Here is a 25165-nt window from a genome sequence, read left to right on the forward strand (position 1 = left end):
GATCTTTTTTTCTTAAAAACAGTCTTATTTCCTGGAGAAAGCAAATTTAATTATTCCAATACAATACCTATATAAATTTAATTGTACACAAATTTTTACAAGATGTAGTTATTTTGCTAATATTTATAAAAACAGATATTTTTTAGCTTAAAGATAAACAATTAAGATACTTTAATCCCGAGTACATCGGCACTTGAAGCCAATTCGGACCAAAACATTCACATTGTAATGTATTTTCATCTTTTCGGCAATTTCTCAGTGAATATTCAGTACTTTGTAATTATTAAAATTTAACATGCCCACTTGTTCTTTTAAAATCACCCAAATTAAATTTTAATTGTTTTAAAAACAACGTTCTCTATACATACCATTCTCACGTTTGTAGTCAACGGTTTCTATCGGATCAGATGGTATGAAGCAAAAATAGTTTGGTAACGACAATGAATACAAATATATGGCACAGTGGCAGTCATGTCAGTAGCACAGACAAGATATATATTATATACATATATTTGTTCAGTTCAGTTCTTTAGAAGATAAAATAACTTTTACTTTAAGAAAAGATATTACTGTGTCGCAGATTTTATATTTTTAGTTTTCAGCGTAGAGTTCCCTGGATAAGAAAAAGTGTTTTTCAAGAGTTGGTCTGTAGTTATAGATATGCGGTACTGTGTCTTATAAAGGCGAGTTAAATTTATTGCTTGCTTCTAAATTTGGACCGAACTGAGGATCCATTTAGACGGTAACTAGCATTGGGTAAGGATATGGTGACTGTTCCGAGTCACTCACCTCTCCACCCTTTTTGCTGCCTTTTGTCTTTGGACAAAAAAACTCATGCTTTGCGTAGAAGCTCCTCCCCAAACCCCAAAGTCAATAGTTTTAGATTGTTTTAACTAGGTTTAAATTATTAGGTTTACTACAACAATAAATCTATATAAATTTATATTGCCTTGGTAGACTGTCTGGCCAACCATCACGGATTACATTAGATTATAATCTAAGCAGTTTTTGACGATCAACCCTTATAAAACTGTCCTACCGGACAGTTTATTTTACTTCTTTCTTTTTCTTTGGTATGTTGTTTCTTTACTTTTTTTTTTGGTATGTTGTATATTGCACTTACAGTACACACTGTAGGCAATCTTGCTATACTATCTTGCTATATTATTGCATTATTTAAAGTAAAGCCTATTCTTTCTGGAGGGACTATCGTCCAACTACCAATTAGGTGTCGTGGACGGGGTAACAAATAAAAAGTAGCCATACGCAGGATTCGAAGTGAGAATGTCCCACTTACAAAGCCACGCTCATGACCACTAGACCAACACCCGATGTTCTATCACGTAAAATTATTCACTGCATCGTGATTTTAAACTAGAATGTAAGGTTTTTCTTAGGTTAAAGAAAACAGTTGGCTAAAATTGTATACCTTATTTGAAATTGGTATTGCTAACTAATAATTTTAAATTGCATTTATTTATATGTGCTTCTCCTACAAAGTATGTCTTGACATTAGGAGAAGCAGGGATATACTGTGTCAATGAGTCACGCAGAAACTGCCTAATGCTTGAGGGGTTTGTCCATCAACCGCCTAAAAGGTCCTATCTTCGGTCCAAATTTAGATAGCAAGCAACCTAGACAAAGAAATCTAACTCTAAAATATAGTCCCTTTATCAACGTAGTTCCGGAAATTGTGGTAGTCACTTTGGATTTTGTAAGGGCTGTCTACTAAAGAAAAGTGTTTAAAGGGTATAACAGGATTTTGTACAGTCTTTCTCGTCCTAAATACTTTCCAACCCAAATTGGACCACCTCTTTTTTCACTCTTTGATGTTACTTTTACTTAGATCCTACTGGGCTTGTATACTGAGGAAATAGTTACTTGTACAAATGTTCTAATTTTAGAAACTTTTCTATAATACAATATCTTTTAAGTTTTAGTACAGTGACGTCACACAAAGATTGTTTGACATACACTCACACACAGATCCTATATTCTGCCTAAATTACCACGTAATCCAATAAATTTAAAAGAGGGATATTTTATAAAATTTTCTTCTTTGAAGCAAAGGAACCATTTAATACACTTTAATCAGAAATTCACCCAACCCCATACTGATCAAAAAATTAATTAATCCTCTAACAAAAACTCCTTCTTTCGCCTTTATTATTTTTAGAGCAAACAGGTTGGTGACATCAGCAAGCTAAAAATAGTTACTACTTTTGAAAAATTATGTTCATTTTATGACGTCAATTTCATAATTTAAAATAACCTGGTGGGAGCATTTTAACAACTTCAATGTAATGAAATTTTCCAATAAATGGGTTCATACTAAAAATAAAAAAATAAATAAAAATGCAGAAATCGATATCAAAAATATTCACAATAATAAAATGATCTTGTTGAAGGAAACGAGACGTCACAGTTTCCAAAACATCACTAAAATGAACATTCCCAGAACAATGTTTTAAGCAAAGTATGCCTCACTATCCCAGATAAAACCCTTCATTGACTGACCAGCAAAGTTTAGAAAACTTTAAAACGTTTACTCTATATCTTTAGATTGTACTGATATTCTTCCGAGACTGAAACAGCACTTTATAGAAGAGCTTAACTTAGCCCTCTAAGAACTCCACTTTATGAAGATTAATAGATAATGTTTGAAATAATAGAATTTTATTTATATAATGTGTATCCAAAATTTAAAGACAACAATGTCTGGACATTAGGAGAATTGAACTGTAAAATAAGTTTTCTTTGTTTTTCTTTTATTAGTCAAAACAGAGCGGTTCCTTGATCCACAATTCGCAACACACTTTTAGTTTTGTTATATGTTCATTTGTTCATGCATCTCACAACTATTCATGCAGAGTCATCAGGAATAATTTTTAAGAATTGTATGTAGGTGTCATTTTCAATAACAATGTACGCATAGCTATTTAAATTATTTAAATCTAAATCATTCATAGATTCTGTACAGGCTTTAACGTGCTGCAAAGGAGCTACTAGCTGTATATTGTGGTAATTCTAATTTAAATGTTTTCTTATTATTTTTTGGTATAGTTCTGTTTGTATTCTGATATACCATCAATGCGTTCTTACTGTTACCAATATGCTTTGGACTCTGCTTTACTGTGTATGCACATACCGGCCTTTCAAGACTAAGGCGGCCAATTTGTTGTTAATGCTTCTAATATGAAAAACTGCTCCCTTAAAACAGAATGCCCATTATAAAGCACAGTGCCGAGATAGTCACTGTTTCAAGACCATTATATGTATGAGAAACAAAATTTCACATACGTGGATAACTCTGCAGCTTGGGAGGGGCCAAATATAAAGTATTGCATTGACACCATTTCTTGTGCGCAAATAATCGATGGTGATATGTGGGAGGCAGCTCCAAGGCCGTTCATCTTCCGTTGCTTTTTTTTGGAGAGGGTGATAAAAGGAAGTATTGTGATTTCGTCAAATTTTCGATTTGAGTAATTTCCAGATATTAACGTTTCGAGGAATACTGAGTTTCAAAAATATTTTTAGAATATGTCCCTTTCTCGCTGTATGAATATGTGCTAAACGATATATCCCAAAAACAAAATATCAAAGTAATTAATGCGAATACTATAAAGAGGTTGTTGGATCTAGATAGCTTCAATAGCTGGTGATCTGAAAGGGAGATACCATAGAAAAAAGGAGATCATCCCATCTGTCATTTTTATACTTTTCTAGGCTATTTGAAGATTGAAAGTTATGAAAGAGCCAATTTATTGGAAGGGGCGCGAAAGAACGTGCTCTTTGTTTGGAACCTCGTTTCCTAAAAGAAGGTTTTAGGTTTTGGTACTGGCCAGATTTTAAGGGAGGGTGTTGGTCATGATCGGCTTTTATTCTTAAATAGGTATTGCATTGAGACCCAGGGAACTGACTAGGAACTGATAACTTCAGTCTTTTTTGGGTGGATGGGAATAAGTCATTACTAGAAAACATTCTGGATGACCCTGTGTCGGGTCCATTGTTAGCACTTAAACCAAATATAGAATTTCAAGTTTCTGCCGCTTCTTTTGTTTTTGATTTATGCTGACACACATATACATATATGGCTCTGTGTATGTACACACGCACGCACAGATAGTGGTAATATCTTAAATAAAAAATAAAATAAATTCTGGAGACTTCAAAGAGGAGATTTGCGTGAAAATCCTAAATAAAAAGTCTGCAATATTACAATACTTACCTCTTAGAAAAAAGAGGGTTAAGAAAAGATACAAATAAAATTTGTACAAATTACTCTCATATTCACGTTTACACACAATCGACAGTTGAGTTCCACACCGAAGGAGCGTGCTAGTGCTAGCAATGTTTGTTTTACTTTAGCGCTGCCGTTGGGGAGCGCCACAATTTAGTCGGCTGGCGCTCTGGGAAAAGGCACTAGGTGCTGGCAGTATAAAGTTGCGTATGGCACTGTTCGCAAGTGTTAGATTGCGCAGTTTCGTAGCGGTAATTGCGACAGACCGATTTCAGTAGTTTATTATTGCTTTAAACCCTAAGTCATCTTTATTTATTACGCCTAACTAATAATAATGGTAATGAAGCAAGTTTTAGATGTTGACAAAGTTATTACACATCTTTTGGAAATTGGCAAGAAGAAACATGAAAAACAAGTCAGTTAAATTATTATTTTATTTCATGAATTCTATTTTGATTTAAAATTATTCAAAAATTGCATTAGAAATATTTATTTTTTATAGACAAAATTTGAACCAAAAAATTGTTTTGAAACGAATGTTTGTAAAAGATCGTTTAAAACACAGAATTTGCTTAAGCTGGTTAGTGATTTGTCAGTTATTTAAATTAGTAGCTTTCCTCCGCAACAGCCAGATATAACAGATCTTACTGTAGGTCCAATTACTCGGCTCTCCAGTCCAGAAATTTCTGTTGAAGGGCACCAATGATACCTGACAGTAAATAAATAATACCAAAGTGGCTCCCCGAAGAGACTTTCTTGGTCATTGCTAATAAAACGTATAATTAGCTTACATTTTTTAATTTCTCTATCAACCGTAAGAGAAAGTTTTGCGATTGTGAATTACTGTAATTTATTTTTTGAAGCTCGGAAAGGAAAAATAATTTTTTTTTTAAACATCTTTTTTCCTGAACAATTCTTTAAAGTTAACTTATATAGTTTCTCAAATTTTCATTTATTTTTTACTTTCTCTTAGTTTTCTAAAAAAAATCCATTTGAAGATTTTAGTAAGAAAAGTAATTTTTACAAATTGGTATGGGTAAAAAATTTGATATTAGGATTTCGGTGCCACCATTATTCTTTTGTCATGAAAATTGTTTCTAAAAAGTTTTGAGACAGCTATGCCATCACGCTACTTTCAACAGAATTTGATTGTAGGAAAGAGTAAATGTTGACGTGATCTATCTATTTAGTTTAAATTCTTGTTTCAAGAATGTTTAATTATGTGAAGTTCGGCAAAAGTCGTGTGAGTTTCTACTCCATAGTTTTACTGTCTCTTGATTTCGCTGTACTGAAACTATACTTTTGAGCAGGGGTTTCCAAACCTCTTGGGGGTACGAGACGATATTCCAAGGGGTGCGAGAAAAGTCCAGGTAAATAATATTTTTATTTCTCAAGATTAAGATTTTCTGGAGAAAAGTCACTTTCATCTTCTTGAAGAATAGCAATCACGAGAATTCACCCCAAATCTTAGCGTATTTGACTGACATATTCACTCGTATGAATGAGCTAAGTTTATTGCTTCAAGGTAAGAATATAAATATAATCAATTGCTGTGAAAAGCTTAATGCATTCAAAGGCAACCAATTTCTATGAAGCCGGCGAGTGAAAAAAAGGCAATTTTTCAAATTTCTTATCACTTAAAAAAATAGTTAATAATAATGAATCGTCAAGTTTGATTCCCAGTGTTTGTGAAGGAGTCGTAGCTAATTTAGAAGTGCTGACAAAGTCATTTGGTCTATATTTTTACGTAGGGAAACTGGAAAAGTCTGATGAATGAATTATGAATCCATACTCTTTCGATTTAGCTAAAATAAAACACCAGATGAGAAAGAGCTGAAAGAAGATCTGCTGAACTGCGTTCTAATCGTGCTCTAAAAATGCAATTTAAAACAAGCACTTTGGAAGAGTATTGATGCTCGGTTTTGGACATTTTTGCTAGACTGTTCAAAACTACTTTGGCTGTACTAATTCCATTTGCAACAACATACTTATGCGAGTCAGGATTCAGTACTCTCTTGTAAATTAAAACAAAATCTAGGAATCGCTTGAATGCCCAGGTAGAATTGCTTGTTGCTACAAGTAACATTGTTCCACGTTTTGATAAACTTGTAGGCAATAAACAGGAACAAAAAAGTTATTAGCAATGTTTTGAAAGTATGAATCTCGATTTTATTATCTTGCACATATTTTAATGAAATTATTATTTTTTTTAAAGCATACTTTCTTATATACTCCATGTGTTTGATGTTTGTTTTTTGTTATATTTACCCGCAAAATATACATTTTAGGGGTGAGCGAAAAAAAGGTTGGGAACCAGTGCTTTAAAGAGATGCTTTTCAGCCTTGACTTCTTTTAAGAAGTTTCAAATTAATGAGAAGAATTTAAAAACAAAAGCAATTTGTCTTAATCTCAGACAAAATGTTGAAAGATTATTATTAAAAAACGCTCAAAGAAAAAGAAAGAGATCCTACTTTCGTTCACGCTATATTTGATTCAAATTCGGAATTGTAGCGACATATTTAAACCTCGTTAGCATGAAACAGGAGATAAGATCATAATATATTACTCAGAAATGGAAAAGCTACCGCCATTGCTTTCAAGAAGTGCCCAAAAAAGTCATTTTCTTGGAAGCATTTTCAAACAAAATTTATACTAGTTATACTACTGTGTCAAATTCAAATCATGTTCAAAGAAAATCTTTAGAGGGGTAAAAATCTCAAAAATTACGGTACGGTGATCATCCATAAATACACAAAGCAAACTAACTCTTTACAAAATACTTCTGAGACCGAGCTGGACTTAAGGAGCCAAACTGAAAACCTTCAACATTCAGAGAATCCATTCTAAAGTTCTATCTTCGCACCTAACTGTGGCTTTAACTTTAAGTTTCCAAAGAGAACACTAAATTCCGCTTGTTACCGATTTAACCCATTCTCGCCTCCTGAATTTTTACCCATTCCGGCGCCCCTCCACTTAGCTGAAACTGATAACCAGGTTGAGAATCCTGCTTTAGACTTTTTCTGCATTATTTCTCATCTTAGGACCTGGACATCCTAGGTCCAGTGACAATATTGGCTTCGTTCTCATCGCTGTAAATAAGCAATGTTTTCTACACACTTATGTAAATACGAGTATCATTATAAATTAAGGAATATTCCATAGCTAGAACATGCCATGCGTCTGTTACACATCCTCTTAGAGCTTAGAGTTAATTTCTGTTTGGCTATTAGTGATCCGGGCAACCAACACTTTTAGCTCTTTCCTTATCTGCTAGACTCTCATAGGTTTTATTTTGACTCGGATCACAACGTCTTTTCGATCTGTTTCTTTGGTTTACGTTTTCTCAGAGAATATTTTAGTGAGACCTGACGCATCCTTCATTAGACCGTGTCTACTTTCTCTCATCTTTTAAAACAGAAGATATTGCGAATGTGCGTTTTCGAGTTTTAGTTTCCCTTCTAAGTATCACAAAGAGCTCCCCCGAGTCCGATTTTTTTTTTTTTAAATACGTAGTTCTTGCATGTTTATATAAAATTCGAAACTTGAAGAAAATAGGACTGCCGGAAGTACCATTTTTCAGAATTGGTTATTAGTTTAGTGATATTTTTTTCGCAACAATCCTAAGTTTTAAGTTTTCAAAAGTTAAAGAAGTTTTAAGTTGCGGTAGAAGAGGGTCATGAGAAAGTTTCAACCCAAACCTTTATCATACAGACCCTACATAATATTGAAGGGAACATGTGACGTCATTAATTTGAAAATAAGCAATATATTTTACACACTTATGTAAATATCAATATAAATTAAGGAATAGTACATGGAAAATCTGAAAATATCATTTTACATGGTTACTGGCCTTGGCAATGAATTAAAACTAACTGGCCAGAAGAAACATTGTTCTGTATAAATTCTTTATTCTAATTTATATCAATAATTTATTGAGATGTAAAATTGAGAAGGAAAAACTAGTAAATTTGTAAACAAAAATAAATTCTACGACTTTATGTCAAAGTCGATTTGTGTCCTAGTAGAAAAAAAAAATATCTGTTTTTACATTTTTAATGTTGTAGTTTACTGCTTGTATTTTTAGATCTAACTCTAATACCAGAATTTCTCAACTTATTTCTATTTATAGTGTTTTAAAATTAAAGTAATATCTGCAAACAAAATGGTTACTTCTTCTTACAACAGTAAGAGTTTCTTTCTCGTACTACATTCTCTTACTGAATAATGGATTTCTAATTTTCTTAAGACTGTACTTGAATGCAATATAAATGTAAATGGAGTAGTTTGCAGTTAACAATTTGGCAATGATTTCTGTTTTAAGGTCTACATTTTTCAAGCTCATTCTGTTTTATTCCAACCCTTGAACTAACAAAATTCCATTCCTTGACAAAGTTAAATCGAAACCTAACTTCATAAAAATGAATTATTTCCCAAATTATTTATTATTTCTCTACCAAAAAGGTTTCAAACAAAAAAATATAGTATAACTTTGCAGTTAGTAACTCATTTAGACGGCCCTATAAAGCTGTTGTCTACTCAGAATCCTTTTTAAGGATAGGCTGGGAATTACAGGCTAAAAGCTATGCTATGCCCGTAAGGAATCTTATAAATTAATTATCATCCGTTATCTGTTTTATTTGATTTATCTTAAGTATTCCGTTTTTGCTTATTTTTGTATATTTATTTTCTTCTATTCAGAATTCTCTTTTCTATTTTTGTTTGTTTCCAATATACGCCTTTTGTTTGTTTATTCAATTTTATAATTATGTAATTAAAGTCTTGTATTTTGTTTTAATTCCGTAATCAAAGTTGTCTTAATTTTACGTTCTTATTCTGTCTTCTTAGTTATTATCATTTTGTATAAGATTTTTTACTGACCTAATTCTATTTGTTAAAACTGAAGTTTAAACAAATACATTATTATTATTAATAATATTATATTATGGGACTGCTTGGAGACTGTGATGAGAACCTGTTGGCCATTACGAGAACTTTTCAGGCTGGGTCTTCGTGTATTCGGAACATCAGGGTAGTTAAGCAGCACTGGGATTTCTATGGAGTCTTTAGTGGTACTAAAAAGGTGGTTGTTATCCGCTAGACCAGAAACAGGGAAAAAGTAATTCTTAGCTACGAAGTACAGAATTATTGCAAAAAGGTCGGAAGGCATAGAAATGGCGACTTCTCCATGTTGCAAGGCTTTACAGCCTATTTGCATTTCATCATTGTGAGCGGAAATTCGAAGTTATTCTTTTCGTTGACATAATTCATTTCGCAATGTTACCTACTTGATTGATGTGATCCTGATTCTTCCTTTAGCAGATTTTATTTAACCGAATCAAAATCAAAAACATGGGTGTGTCAATTAATTGCGAAAGGTATAATTTGGGATTGCAAAGCTAATTTGCCGATGGCAATTTTGCACAGAACTAGGAGGAGATAATAGAATGCATGGTGTGCAAGCTGATAGAAGCATACAGAGAGTGAAAAGTTAGGAATGAATTTCAAGAAAGCATAGTCTCTATTCATAGGGAACGCTCAAGAGGATTCGAGCTGTTGGCTTCACAGTTAGAGTACTAAAACAAGAGGATGATCATAGAATGAAGGGAGCAGAACAATGCAGCCGGTTTCTCGTTAAATCGGCTTCTTTTTCAGTAATACTAGTTATATTTGTTCGACATTTTGTTTGTTTTAAGCACAAATATCCTGTATTCAAATTTAACAGATTTTTTTTTTGCATTAGATTTTTTCTTTATACAGCTTTATCTGTTGATTTTGAGTGAACCAAAATAGTGCAATATGATCGCTGAATAATTTTAGCAAGCTCGGTAAATCATGCAGTTAGTGGACTTAATTGGACTTTTTTGTGTGTGAATTAGTACTCTGTGTATTTCTGGATAAAAAAATGTAACTTTTTAAAAGTACTCTTGCTGTTTCTATTTGTTTTGATAAGATAGTATAAATTTGGATAAGACAGCTGGTGAAAGAACTGGTGGCTTTGCCGAAGGAAATCATTTTACTAACTGTTTTGAATCTTCCATTTGTATTTGTTTGTAGTTTAGAGAAGGATGGCGATAATATATGCGTCAGTGCTTTAATTTCTGTTAAAATATGTGTTAGTTACATTTAAAAGCTATAATAGAAATTTGTGAGGTATGTGTCTGTAAATTGCAGGCTTTAGATCTTTGTAGTCCCTGTACAGACTAGGGAATCACATGTAACGTATGGACCTGGCAACAAATAATATAAGTGCAGAAAGAAGGCAATGCGCCTAATTTTAAGAATTCATTCTTTAACAACTAATATTAGGAATAATTGTTTTATATCAATTTAATTTAATGTTTCTTATTTGTATGAGATGATGTCTTCTGTCTTGTTGACAGTTGCCGTTGTGGATGATTTTATAAGTAAATATTGTGTTCTATATGTTGTACACTCATTTGAATTCAACCGCCATTATGTTATGTAAGAGTGTATTAACATATTTATTAAGAGGAGCACTGTGTATGAAGAACGGCCCTTGCTGCCACCAGAAAGTTATTCAGTTCACGTACACCATGCGTAAACCATGTAATATTAAATAACACAAGTTCAGGAATCGTTCTGCTAAGTGATTCGAATGATGAGTATGTTCCCACTTATGATATCAAAAAGACATTCATTTAACTGAAGAGTATATTTCCTACAGCGGATGATGTTTTTATTTTAAACAATTGATTTTTGTCTTCTTTTTTTTTTTTCAAAGCAGTTTTTCACGACTTCCTTAACAATTATAAAAATTATTAATGATTTACCATTATTAACATTATAAGGAATAACTGATATGTTACCTGTTTGAGTAACGAAATCACTATCACTTAGAATAGGCCCAATACTTTGGTTTCAGAATATTTCCATAAACTATGGTTTATGGAAGGAGCTGTGATGCCACGCTTCTTCCAATATCATTTTATTATAATAAAATATAATTATGAAACTTACAACTTTACTGCACAAACTAGAAGTTTAATTACATAAACTGTCTACAATACATATAATGCTTAGTATGTTATTTATAAATGTATTGAACAATCCATTTTGGGTAAATAACTCTAAAATCAACTTGATTTCAATATACGTATACATATCCTTGAGGCAGGCAGTACAAAATGAGTCACATCTAGTTACTATCAGAATGTAATATTTGATAAGTCCAACTTTGTCACTAAACCAATAAAATACAATTGTAAAAGACATTTTGAAATTATTTTTTTTTAATTGAAAGTGAAATTCCTTTGGACACTATTTGGTTTTTCTCCAATTCAGTTAGCAGAATTGCCTAATTATTACCTTTTGATTTGTAACAGAATAGGCTCGTGTAAAGATAAAAACCAGAAAACATTTACAACGATGCAATAAAAATTTAATTAAACTTCTAAACTGATAAAACAAATTGGTGATGAGAGTTTTGTAATCGCTAGAAATATAACCATAGTAAGCGTTATATAACTTGTAATACACCAGCAATGGTGTTTAACAAGGCAACTGTTTACGTATGATTATGTTACCTCTATGTTAATAATGTTTGTAAATATAAAAATCTCTGGCGTGATCACTATTTCTACTCGCTGATGTCTTTAAGGCAATAACTTACTAATTTTCTTTTCTTTATTACTTGGAATTTCAATACAAATTTAAATTGGTGTTCCCTGATGGGAAGATGGTCGATTTTTTTCATTCTCGGAACTTTCGCAATTCACCTTTCTTAAGGGTATAAAAGCGGAAGTGCTGTTCATTGAATTTTCAAGAAGAGTCTATTTCCTTCCCAGCTCCTAGAGGAGCCATTTTCGAGAAAAACTTTAAACATCTTTAATGTTTTACTTTCAGTTGATAGATTTCCATCTTTCAGTTACTTTTGGGTATAGCATTGCTAACAGGGTGGTACCCAAAAATAATTTTTGTGCTTCTTCCAAGTGTTCACGTGCTGAGACAGGTTCTTCTGCAGTTCACAGATTATTTTTTGTACTGCCCTTGCAATGTACAAAACTTATTCGGTAATTTCAGAATAAGTGATTAGAACCGCAATATCTTCAGGTAACAGTGGATAGAGAGGCGGCCTGAAAAGCAAAGGTATACTACTGTGGTCCTGGATTCCATTGCCGGTCTACGCCATGGATTTTGATGATAGTACTAAATTTCCATCCACGACACTTGAATAGTAGTTAGATATCAAGCTAGCCTGATAAAGTAGGACATTGCTTTTCATAAATTCGTATTTCTTTTGAAAAGTCTGCAGAGAGATGTAAATCCGAAACCTGACAGAAAGTTGCCGAACGCTGGGGGCAGATCAAATATTTGATGTGGTTGATATCCCAAAAGTTTAACTTACACCTAATATATATTTAATTTATTTATTACATAAATGTAATTTTTTTTTTTTTTTTTTTTTTTTTTTTTTTTTTTTTTTTTAATTTATTTAGCCATTTACAATCTGTATAATACACTATACAATAAGTAAATAAGGAGATAGAAGTATAGAGGCTTGAAAGGCAGGAGGAAAGAAACTGCCCAGCGGCAGCACTTTCTACAGGATATTTATTTTAGGCCTTCAGACTGCGAGGAAGTCGCGGGGCCACTGGCGATTCAGTCGGCGAGGAGGATTGTCAGGAATATCAGAGGAGGCGAGAGACTGTACTAGAGAATTGGAGCAAGTGGAGAGAGCACTATGGAATTTTTGATATTTAGTCTTGGCTAACTGGTGTACGAAGGGGATGTTGAGGTCGTTGTGTAGAGTGAGGTTAGTCACGTAGAAAGGAGCGTCAGCTATCTGTCGGAGGAGTTTTGACTGAAATGTTTGTACAGTCCGTACGTTTGTAGGTTTGGCTGAACCCCACAGCTCTAGTCCGTAAGTCCACATTGGTTTGAGGATAGTACTGTATATTAATCGTTTGAGTTCAATAGGTAATTTGGAGCGTCGTCCAAGAAGTCTGTAGAGTAGTTTCGCACGTTTTGTCATAGCTTGTCTTTTAAGTCTAGTGTGTGGGTTCCACGTGAGTCGCTTGTCTATGTAGAGCCCAAGGTAGCGCACCAGATCTGTATGAGGAAGAGGATTGCTGTTGAAGAGGACAGGTGGACAGGAGCCCCGCCGGAGAGTAAACGTGGCATGCTGGCATTTCTGTGGGTTCATTTTAATCCGCCACTTCTTTGCCCAGGATTCTATTTTATGTAAATGTGTCTGTAATTTGTATGAAGCTGATGTAGGATGTGTACTTGTGGAAAGTATGGCTGTGTCGTCTGCATATGTACAGAGTAGTGTAGAGGGTTGTACAGGTATGTCTGATGTGTATACTGTGTAGAGAACGGGGCCAAGTATACTCCCCTGCGGCACTCCCGCCCCCACTGTGGAGAAAGAAGAGATTGCTGAGCCAGTACTAATTTGAAAGAACCTATCTGAAAGATAGGAGCGCAGAATGAGGTAGTACGTTGAGGAAAGATGCTTTTTTAGTTTGAACAGTAATCCAGGATGCCAAACACGGTCGAAGGCCTGGCTTACGTCTAAGAATGCCCCTGAGCAATACTGTTTTCTCTCCAGTGCTGAAGCAATAACATCAACTACCCGGTGACATTGTTGAACAGTACTATGATGACGCCTGAAACCAAATTGGTGGTCTGGTATAACACCAAACTCCGACAATATGGGGTTAATACGCTTAAGTAGCAGTTTTTCAAGAACTTTTCCTAGAGTCGGCAGTAGGCTGACAGGTCTGTAGGATGAGGGAAGGTGAGCAGGTTTTCCAGGTTTCGGAATCATTCGCACTACTGAATACTTCCAGGATAGCGGAAAGTATGTAGTACGAAGGACAGAGTTGTAAATGTAGGTGAGGAAGATGATAGCTTTTTTAGGTAGGTGGCGGAGGATTTCAGAGGTGATGAGGTCATATCCAGGAGACTTTCTAGATGGAAGATTCTTGATAGTGTACTTAACGTCTGAAGGAGTAAAGGCTTTTGGTGGTAGTGAGAGAGGAAGTGGAACGTCCAGTTCTGTTTGTATTTCAGCCATGTGTAAGTCGTCCGACATATCAGGATGAGGTGTAAAGACATTTGTCAAGTGATGAGCAAACAGTGTAGCTTTGTCCTCGTCCGATTTCGCCCAAGTCCCGTCGTCCCGTCTAAGTGGAGAAGGAGTGTGTTTATAGGACAGAAGCCTGCGTGTAGCGGTCCAAAGAGATTTACGGTCTGTAGTCAGGTTTGTAATGAAGGCATCGTATTTTTCAATTTTTAGCTTTTGTAAATTTCTTTTCAGTTGTCTTGTGAGTCTAAAGTACATCCGTTTGTCACTAGGATAACGTGTTTGTTGCCAGAGGGCTCGTGCTCTCCTTTTTTCTCTTATGAGTATTCGTGTTTCTATAGGTAAGTTATATTGTCTAGTATTCTTCCGATGTGAGTGGGTAGTCGATTCCCAGATGGAAGTCTGTATTGCGTTAGTCAGCGTGTAAACTGCTTCATCAACTTCGTCTGCAGTTTTTAAAGAGAGAGATAGATTAAGTTTAGTGTCAAGTAAAGTTTGGAAGTTGTCCCAGTCAACAGGTCCGGTAATTAGAGAAGGACGAGACGGAAGTGTCTTAGGTGTCGCAGTTAGTACCAACAGCACAGGACTGTGGTCAGAAGAAAGATCAGTAAGAGTGTAGATGTCTGTACATTGTGAAGATGTCTGAGAGGTAACGAAAATGTCTAGGATGTCAGGCAGTTTAGAGGGAGCTGTCGGCCAGTAAGTTGGTTGATCAGGAGACAATACATTGTAGTTAGAGGAAGAGAGAACATTGAGTAGAGTGCATCCTCTAGGATTAGTTGTGCGACAACCCCACTGCGGATGTTTAGCGTTATAGTCCCCACCTGCCAAGAATTTAGGCCCCAGTTTGCCAAAGAAAGTACTAAATTCTTGTGATGATATTGCTTTGTTAGGCGGGCAGTACACCGCTGCCACATTCAAGGAGAATGGGTGGCAAGACAATGTAACTGCCACGGACTGGAGAGCATCAGTTTGCTCAGTGAGGAGTAGGCTGTGAATTAAAGAGGAGCGGATGAGAATGGCTGCGCCACCATGGGCAGTGTCGTCCGGGTGGTCGGCTCTGTAAGTAGTGTAGTCAGTTACATTGCAGTAAGATCGTCCAGTAAAGTGTGTCTCCGTAATTAGGGCTACGTCAATTAGTTTGTCATGTAAGAAAATGTCTAGTTCGTCTTTGTGGGTATTCAGCCCGTTTGCGTTCCAAAGAAGTATTGCTAGTGAATGTGAAGGGAAATGAAGTGATGAGGAATTTATTTTACAAGTCGAGGAATGAGATCAGTCACCAAGGTAGTGAGAAGGCTGATGAGAGGATTGATGAGTGATTTGAACTCAGAGATGAAAGAGGTCAGTACAGTAGTAACGTCAGTAGAAGCGGATGAAAGGTTAGTCGGAGACCCCGCGACTCCAGCGTAAGAAGGCCTTTGATAAATTGATTGCTGAGACGGATGCGGATGCGAAGATGTAGGAACCTTCTGAGGTAATGGAGGAAAGTCTTTTGGAGTAGGTGGTGGAACAGCTTCCTGATGTGAACGCAGCTGCAGACTGCGGCCATTTTGATCCCTTGACTTTCTTCGTAGTCGCTGAAGTTCTTTATGAACTGTGCAGCCCCTATAGGTAGCATAATGCCTTTCTTGGCACAGCGCACATGTAGGTGGGATGTCCCTAGGCTGGGGGCAGTCTGAGGAAAAATGGTACTTAGCACATTTTTTACACCTAGGTGTATAATTGCAGTAAGATTTGCTGTGGCCATACTGCATGCATCTTTTACACTGAATTATTTCCTCAGTTTTGTAGGGTTCCTCTACCTTAACTCGAGTGTACAGGACTGACGTGACCTTGAATATTTCTTGGTTATTCTCTTGCGGTTCCAAGTCCACAAAAAACAGAGGAAGTGAGGCTTTAGTAACTGGGTGTTTCACATTGCTGACATTTCTCACCTTATGCCCTAATCCTTCCAGATCTTCTTTGATGGCTTCTGTAGGAATAGTGTGGTGTAGATTTCTTAATACCACCCTAAACGCCTTATCTTGCTTTAGCTGATAAGTGTGGTACTGTGCTTTATTTTCTACCAAGAACTTGATTGCTGCTCTGTATCCCTCAATTGTCTTTGTTGATAACATTACCTTGTCAACTCTCGATTTACAATCGAAAGATGAAGGTCCAAGAAGTTGAGTCAGTGTAGTGCAGAATTGTAAGTAGTCTTCCACGTTTGAGATGTATATTGGAGGAGGCTTAGGTGATTTTTTCTCACTGGCCGATGTATTAGCGTTCGGGATTTCTCCGTCATCTTTTACACTTAAAGGTGCAAAAGGATTCGGTGTGCAGAAATTGATAGTATTACTGAAAGGGGTAGTGGAAACAGCGGAATTAACTGACTGAAGGGACTGTGTTCGAGTCAACTTTCTTTGCACAGCAGTGCTTTTGGTTTTAATTTTATTCTTCTTGTTCAAAATTTCAGATTTATTTGTGCTTGACCTTTTCACTGATTTACTTGTTTTATCAACATCATTATTAGTTTTATTATTATTACTAGTGAAAATTCCACTAGCACTGCACGAACCATGTGATTCAATGCCTGATGAATTTGAAAGTTGCATTTGAGCCATGCGGCTACTATCGGAACTAAGTGTCCAATCACTATTAAAAATTTCAAATTCAAATAACTTACCTAACCTACGAAAAATAAGTCTATTTAAATTAAACTATTTACAAAAATTGACAATGTGTCATCGCACTTCAATGTCTAACAAAACAAACAACAACAATAAACAAAATAAGAAACAATTTAACACTAAATAGTCACTAGAAACACTTAATAAATTAATAAGTTTGCAGAGCAAAATTTAAACACACTGAAACGTACAATGGCGAACCAGCTGATCACAAATGTAATATAAGTTTAGATTTTTAAACAATACTTATTTAAATTGAATATAAATTTATCTGTACATTTTATTGATGTGTTACTTCAATAAACATAACGCCATAGCGTCCCTTAGGCCCACTAAAGACACTGTTCTCTTGAAATACGGTGATAGAATGCTACGGTCTCGGGTACCAGAGTTCTAGAGAAATGTACTAATGCAGGTACTTTACTGAAATGGTACTTTACAAAACTGCTTAACTACAACTCCAAAAATGGCTAAAAATTAAATTTGTCTTTAAGGGAACCTTCCTCACTTCTTGTTAAGATTGATGTATAAGGACTTTGTGATGAACGTTTATTTACCTCTCTGATTGATTTTCATAATGGTCCAATGCAATGCTGTATCGAACATGATTGCCAGAGGAGTTCATCTCGTTATCGTGCAGAAGCTTCCAATTAAATCTTACGCTTAATATTGATTGCCATAGTAAAATATAAATATTTTGGAATTAAATTGCGGATATCTGGAGCACCTCTCAAATGATTCTCTGATATTCTTATTGGTTACTAAACTCTTCTATAAATTCGTTTGGTGTAGTAAATATGCAACATCTGTGTTTGTGTTTTCGATCATCGCCTGCATGCTGAGTGACTGGCGTATTCTCTAACTGACGTCATCGTGCATTCTTTAGACTAGGACGGCAGTAGTTCGATATACCTGGCCGCGATGATACAGACAGGTGCGATGCTCACTGCAGATCTGTAGTTACTTTATTTGCAAATGTATTTTCTCTTATTCCTTTTATTATTTCTCTTATTATAAATGGAATTTTCACTTAGAATAAGTTTAAAAAAAAAAAAAAAAAAAAAAAAAAAAAAAAAAATAAGTTATTAAGAAAGTAAAAAAAAATTAGCGTGACTCGCAAGACTTTTTCTTATCGTAATGCACAAATTTACAATTTCTTTAAAAAGATAATTGGCTAAGCAACAATGGCGAGAGGGAAAATCGAGGTCTCCAATCTCTTCAAAAATTAATTATAATAATAAAAAGATAAATAGAAATAAAAATAATCTGATCAAAAATTTGTTCGCATTATATATAAATATTGTATCTTTTCCGACATCTCCACCTTCATTCTACGCCATTAACATTAAATATGTCCTGTATAGATGTTATTTTATGTTGTACTGTCCAAGGAAACTTACCCAGAATCCCGTCAAATTCGAGAAGAATATTTAAGCCAAAGTGATAAGCTCATACTCATAGCAGACTGATATTCTTACAATTTGGTGTTTTGGCTGATAAAAATATGCATATAGTATTTTACAATTTGCCATAAAATTTGCAGAAACAGTACTTTAAATGTGAGGCTAAGTTCATCCCTTACTTCGATAACCTTCTACTTCATGATTCTTAGGAATTGTTGCAGAATCTATTCAGTGAAGAGGCACTTTTGTGTATTCTGATATTCTCCATTTTGGTAGCATTTTAATCCTTAGTAATATCAAGTAGTTGATAAGTTCTTACATTTCTCTGAAATAGTGTATTTAAGGGTTTGCTAACTACGCCCCCTAGTCTAAGCCTTAGACTCTAAGGTGCTTCTAATGTAATTTTCCCCCAAAAAATGTTTTAAATAATTGAATAAAGTTATAGAACTATGTACATGTAGAACCATAAATATCAACCAGTATTTTCGTCTTCAATGGTAACGAGTGTAGAAGAGGGTCATTTAACCAGCCCCCTTGGTTATCTGTTTAGGCTGGTTTGTTGCACCAAATAATAAAGTACTCTTTGCTATTTCTATATCGTACATCTGTTAAGTTCTTGCTAAAATATTTTGTTTCTTAGATAATAATCCGATAGTGAGGTGAATGTAACTTTTTCTCCAACTATTTTATATAAATAACACAGTTGACAGGTTGTACATTTTATCTAATGTTAGTCGGCGCCAAATATATGTTTTAATTATAGTAATAGACATCTAACTATACGACTGTTTAGTTGAGATGTATTTCTGAATGTAATTAATACTCTCGCAGTTCTTTGCAATAAATATATAAACAAATAAAATTCATGTATATGTGTAAAAATATATATTGCAAGAGTGAATAAGATTCAACTACCTAAGTGACTAACCTAGTCTGAATTTTGAATATAAGTTGTTCCTGAAATTTGTTAAATACGTACTGGTAATTATAAACAATTTTAAATGAAAATTTAAATCCATCGTGTACCTTCTCCTCTGGTATACCCTGATATTGTTTTATTATGCAACACATTGTTGCAACAATTGTTGCAGTTGTGAATTTCAATAAAAGACTTTTTTTTAAAATAATCCATTAATCACTTCCGTCTAAAATAATTTTTGCAATTTATGTAAACTATGGCTACATTTAAAATGGGGTGATACTTTTAACACTCTTTAAAATTATAAGAGTGGTTAGAACCATTCGTGACACCGGAAATGCTTTTTATGAGAAAGCCTCCAGTTTCCGCTCGCAGAAATGCCATTAATGAAATATTCCTGGGCAAATATTTCATGTAAATGTACACGAACTGCATGATTAGTGTACCAAGTTAAAAAAAAAAAAAATGGCTTTTTTTTCAGAAACACTTAAAAAAGTAAAACAAATTCATTCGAAAAGCGGAACTTCCGTTTGATGGCTAATTTAAAGTTGCATGCAGTTTCCTGGATGTTACAATCCCACGGGTTCCTTGCTCAGTACTCCATTGACTTTAACTGAACATTCGGGGCACTACATTCACGTAAACAAGCACACCAAGGTACGTATATACTTATCCAAGTAGGTATACTTTTCCTTGGAGATACTAGTTCGGCAAAGGGAATAAACCCTTCAAATCCATGGTCCTCCATTGTTTCGGTGATTGGACGTAAGGCGTACAACCCTACCCTGTAGTACCTTAATTCCTCTCAAAACCTAAATTGGGAAATTGAGGAGCTTAGGGCCCTTCATGGGCTTTAATGCCAAGAAAGAAAGAAGAAGTAGTTAAAGTTGAGACATGATATGAACACAAATTAAATCTAAAATTTGAGCTTTATTGTTTAGTGTTCAAATTCTTTTCTTTCTATCTCTAACACACACTCACGCCCTTATCATGATCTAAATTATGGGATGAATCAGTCACCAAAAAGAATGAACAACGATCTAAAATATCATTGTTTTGATCTAAGGAGAACTTAAACCGGACATTTTGATTAAAACTCGATTCGAAAGTTTGATACATTGCAGTACCGCCCTCTAACTAAGTAAAAAGTGTTCTTTACATCCGATAGTTTTATTTTATACTTTTTAAATTTAAGTGTGGTGATAAATTATGTAAGCTCGGTTTTCTTGAAAGACAACAGTGTTGCTGTCATTCAACAAAAAAGAGAAAACTTTTTTTTACTAATAATAAAGTGAGCACATTACTTGTGACAGAATAATCGATATTTTCTCTACAACAAACTTCTTAACCGCTTAAATTTCACCTCCCTGGACGGGCTAACTCTGTACAAACTTCCTCTAACTTTTTGGGGACAGACATACGACATTAGTTAGAGTGCGGTGGCAGCTAGCCAAGAAATCTTTTACCAGAACAAACATACTGACGAGCACATCAAACCCTCGCATTTGACGTACAGACGAGTATAATCAACCATATGAATGGGGTTGCTTGATTAGTAAAAGAAAGAAATAATAGCCCAAGCGTTTGCGCAAGGTTTCCTTTTTAGTATTTTGGCAAGCACGGAAGAAATCTCTAAAAATAGAAAAAAAAAAAACCCCTCTTTTGAGGTTTATCTAATATTTTTTAATAAACGTCAGGCCGGAAACTATTTAGTAAATATATTCCTTTATTTAAAGGTCAGAGATTTATCTTAAAGATAACTCGTTTTCAAAACTGTCACATAAATCTATTTGTTCATCAAACTTAACTAGAGCCAATCATCTAGCGAGGCAATTCATTTTAGAACTCCTTGAGAAATAACACGATTCATAAATCTTATGTTTTAATTTAGATTTTTGTATATATATTTTATTAACCTTCAAAATAGTGGCATATTCACCATGAATGCAAAGTACCTACCTATTTATTGTCACCTGCAATTATAGGGGTAGTTAGGATTATCTCAAAAGTGTCATCTTAGTAGAAGATTTGGTTTTATCACTTGGATAGATTAAGACTAATATTATAAGAATTCAAGACAAATATAATTTGAAGAAAAGCGTTTTTCTGGAAGAATGAAGTTCTGGAACAGTTGTTTTTCAGGATGATTTACTACTTAACTCCTTTTCTGGATGATTTATTGAGGAGGGGTTTCGTGATGATGCACTTCCCAAAAAATGAAAAAAAAAAACTAAAATATTTTGTTACCATATCCAAAAGGGTTGTGGCCAAGCCTTTGTGTTGAAACCAAATAATTAAGAAATTGATTTTTCTAAGATAACTTTGATAATTGAGGTTATAGAAATTCTGTTTATCCTACAATTTTTCTGTTCAGTATCTACCAATGGTAAGAAAAGATGGAAATATAATTTACTGAACTCTACGCACGATGAGGATTAGGTGATCTCACGGTGGGTTGGCAGCGTGATAAACTTAACAATGTTAGTGTAACGGAAACGAGCTAAGACGAGCAAACGAGTAAGTTTGTGGTACTGGTCTTTCCAGCGGCCCTTCGACCAGCACAACCATCTGTTACTCCACGACATTCGGGCTACATAACTTTACTGCATTTACTACACTAACTTTCTTACTTAGTAGACAGTTCTAGAATGGAATCATTGGGATTTTGTCTTTTAGCGGTAAGTTACATTTTTGTCTTGAGAAGACTGACCTATACTAAGGCACAATTTTCAGTTTTCTGCTCAAGGCGATGGCCACTAGGTGCCACAGGTTTATTAAGTCATTAATGGATATCAAAGGCAGATTCAGTGCTTGTCAGTTCATCGCTGAGTTCTTATGTTCAGTTTAAATAACCTTGATGAACTATTATGCTAGTGTACCATCTTCCAAGTCAATGACCAACCTTTGTTGACGGAATTTGTCACTTCTTTCTGTAATAAGTACTGTTCATCCACTTTGCTAACTCGTTCTTATGAATTAAACCCAAATAAATGTCTTTTAATGTTAAATTTAACGATTAATATATTTGCATAAAAACATACGTTGACTATTAAATTTTTACGAACAACATTTGTGGACAAGACGACATAGCTATTCTTTTACGACTCGCAAACCTGATTACTGGGATTACTAACTTACTAAGTCATCTTTTGTGAAAAAAGTGGGAATAAAAATAAATATTTTAATAGTTTAATTAATAGATAATATAGTCTGCTTACATTATATTCGCGAAAACGCGCATGCCCGACAGTCTACTTCCGCCAAGAATCACTTCCAGAGAAAAAAAGTTATACTCTATTCGGAATCTGTCTAATGGATTCGCTAATCATGCCGATAAGTCAACAGGCCTCATTTGTGCTCAGTGGCAATTATAGATTTATAATTTGTGCAGATTGTATAGATGTTGCTTATAAATTAAATTAATTTAAAAAAATTAATTAAAATTTCAAATTGAGAGAAAACCTTGAGATTTATAGTGAAAAGTCGTGTGAGTGATCACGCGTGAATTTTTTAAATCATCTTATCAGATGTACTGGGGGATGGGGGAGGTTATTGTAATATTGGGCACTTTATTCAGTTTAAATTAACGTACAAATTTAGAGAATGTCATCCATGTCGAGCACGTAGTTTATACGAGAGTATGTGACGCATACTACATTACGCCCGACCTACTGGTCGCAGTGAGAACTCCTCAGTGGCTCTCCTTGGAACTGGAGGCCTGTGTAACAAGTAGAACGGCGCATAACGAGTACTTCAAGGAAATTACCAATCAAATTCAATAAAAACCACTTTATTTAGCGTTGTACACTGAATTATGATGCTCTATGTAGAAGTTCACTAAAATTATCTTCTTCAATCATAAATTTTGTTTTACAAAAATTGAAAAAAAAACAACAAACAAATCTTTTATTTGGTGTAAAGAGGAAGTATTGTAATTGAGATGGCAAGTTATCAGCGAATAAACACGTATTTGTGATCTCCGGAGGGCAAAAAATATGTTTTAATTGTCTCTCTGCGTGGGTAAGAGAGGCAGAGAATTTAGCTCAAAATCAATACATCGCAGAAAGCTGACATTTCGCTCAAGTACCTGCAACTCAGCGAAGTTTGAAACTCATTAAGTACATTAACCCAATTTATATTTAATAGAAATTATGAGTCTGAAAAAACTTGGAAAATTATGGTAAATGTACGTAAGTCGTATGAGTGTCTAAAACAGTTTAGATGCAAAACAGTGGTTGGTTTTTTCAGATATTCCCAAAAAAATTCAGTTAACAGTCTGTAAAAAACTCTACTTAGACGTTTTTCTTATCACTTCAGTACATTGTAAATCATTTCTGTAAATGAACTTGAACTGAAGAAGATTCTTCATTTTGAAAGAAGACTCAGGGAAAACAGTAACTCTTGTAACTTTTTTTTTTGCTTATTAACTGCTTTCCAACAACGATAAATAACCAAGCAGTAAGGAAAATCTTGGTATTAGATATTCGAGAACGATCTAGGCTCTTGAGTTCTTGCATTATGCATAGAAATAATAATTGATGGAAATGTGTCATACTTCATTGCAAAGACCATGCATAAACAACAACAGCTATATATTTTCAAAAGTGTCCGCCTCCCACAAACACATGCACACTTTCGAATACAGTTTTCCCATACTTAAAAAGATCACTACAGCTGAACAGCTGTATACTCGTAATAATAATTCGTAGTTTATACATTTATTTACTTTTTCCCAATAATAGAATAAATTGTAGGTTTATAGAGATTGTATATAATGACTTGAATTTATTTTGCTTTGTAAGTGCCTTTGTATTGCTAAGAGACAAGTCAAGAAATGACTGTATCTGTAAGTCTGTTTGGTTTTGTAAGCGATAAGCTTTGACCTACTTATCTTCATGGATTTTCCACTTTATAAACATTTATTGATAAATGAAAATCTTTTGAGAAATTCAGAGATATCTTTGCAGCTATTCTTAAAGTTAATAGTGTCCAAAGTTGAATCAACATCGAATTTTTGCTAAATATTCATTGTTTTCTATGTTATAAGGGTATTTACGGATCACACAAAAATAGCACTTTAGATGCAAGTCATAGGTGATTTGCTGCTCTTTTTGTAGAGTTTATACTTTGCTTATTTCCCCAAAAACTTTCAGCAACTTTTTGTTGGGTGAGATTTTACATTTCACCTCTTATACTCTCAGCGTTGACAGTCTCATTCTTATTAGATATTTTTTTAAAAACCACATTTTTATTTCTTAAAGTCACTTGCGATTGCGCTGTAAACAAACATTTGTTTATTTTAAATTGGTATGTAGAAGTATCTGTCTGTACATAACTCAAGAATGGTAAATAGCGATTGGTGTTAAATTTGATTTTTCCAAGAGACGCCAGCATCCCTTATCCGGCAGTACCATTTCACAGATTGGATTTAAAGATTTTTCTCGTAAACGGCTCCAAAAAGTTTCTGTTCAGTGTTGGTCTATAACATTGATTGGCAACATTTCCTGGAAATTTGATTGAGGATAATTTTTGTAAAAAAGTAGGAGTGAATCACCTTCTACAGTGATTTCATGACATAAAAGAGCTGAATTTGAAAAAAAATTATGTTAGAATTTAGGGAAATCCAGACAGAGAAGTCAGTGAGTGTTCACACCAGTTTTCTCTTCAATTTCAATTTTATTTGTCCACACCCCCACAAACACTTCAAATAATTGGACAACTTTGGAATAACTCACTAAAAATGCTATTGAATTTCATCCAGAAAGGTCATAAGGAAAAGAAAAGTTCATTACAAAAAAAAAATAATAAAATAAAATAACTGACAGAACTAGACCGGAAATAAAACTTTCTGAACACGCAAGCGGAGTAAATTAAATTCACTTTAAT

The 25165-nt window shown here is 34.3% G+C and overlaps 1 protein-coding gene across 6 annotated transcripts in view; it reads left to right on the plus strand.

The window, feature by feature from the left end:
* Positions 1–4386: 4386 nt before the first annotated feature.
* LOC141462152 (serine/threonine-protein phosphatase alpha-3 isoform-like) overlaps positions 4387–25165 on the plus strand; it is a 45903-nt gene continuing 25124 nt past the window's right edge. For 5 of the 6 annotated variants that reach the window (XR_012463129.1, XR_012463130.1, XR_012463136.1 and 2 more), the window contains exon 1: positions 4387–4655. Coding sequence is in view for 2 of the 6 variants with exons in the window: in XM_074143801.1 (XP_073999902.1) it covers positions 4575–4655 (81 nt within the window). In the remaining 4 variants the exon portion in view is untranslated. The remainder of the gene's footprint in view (positions 4656–25165) is intronic. The other variant, XM_074143784.1, reaches the window with a different exon arrangement.

Source organism: Rhodnius prolixus, unplaced genomic scaffold (assembly GCF_049639745.1).
Source record: "Rhodnius prolixus isolate KJV_2025 unplaced genomic scaffold, Rpr scaffold_1, whole genome shotgun sequence".
Lineage (NCBI taxonomy): Eukaryota > Metazoa > Arthropoda > Insecta > Hemiptera > Reduviidae > Rhodnius > Rhodnius prolixus.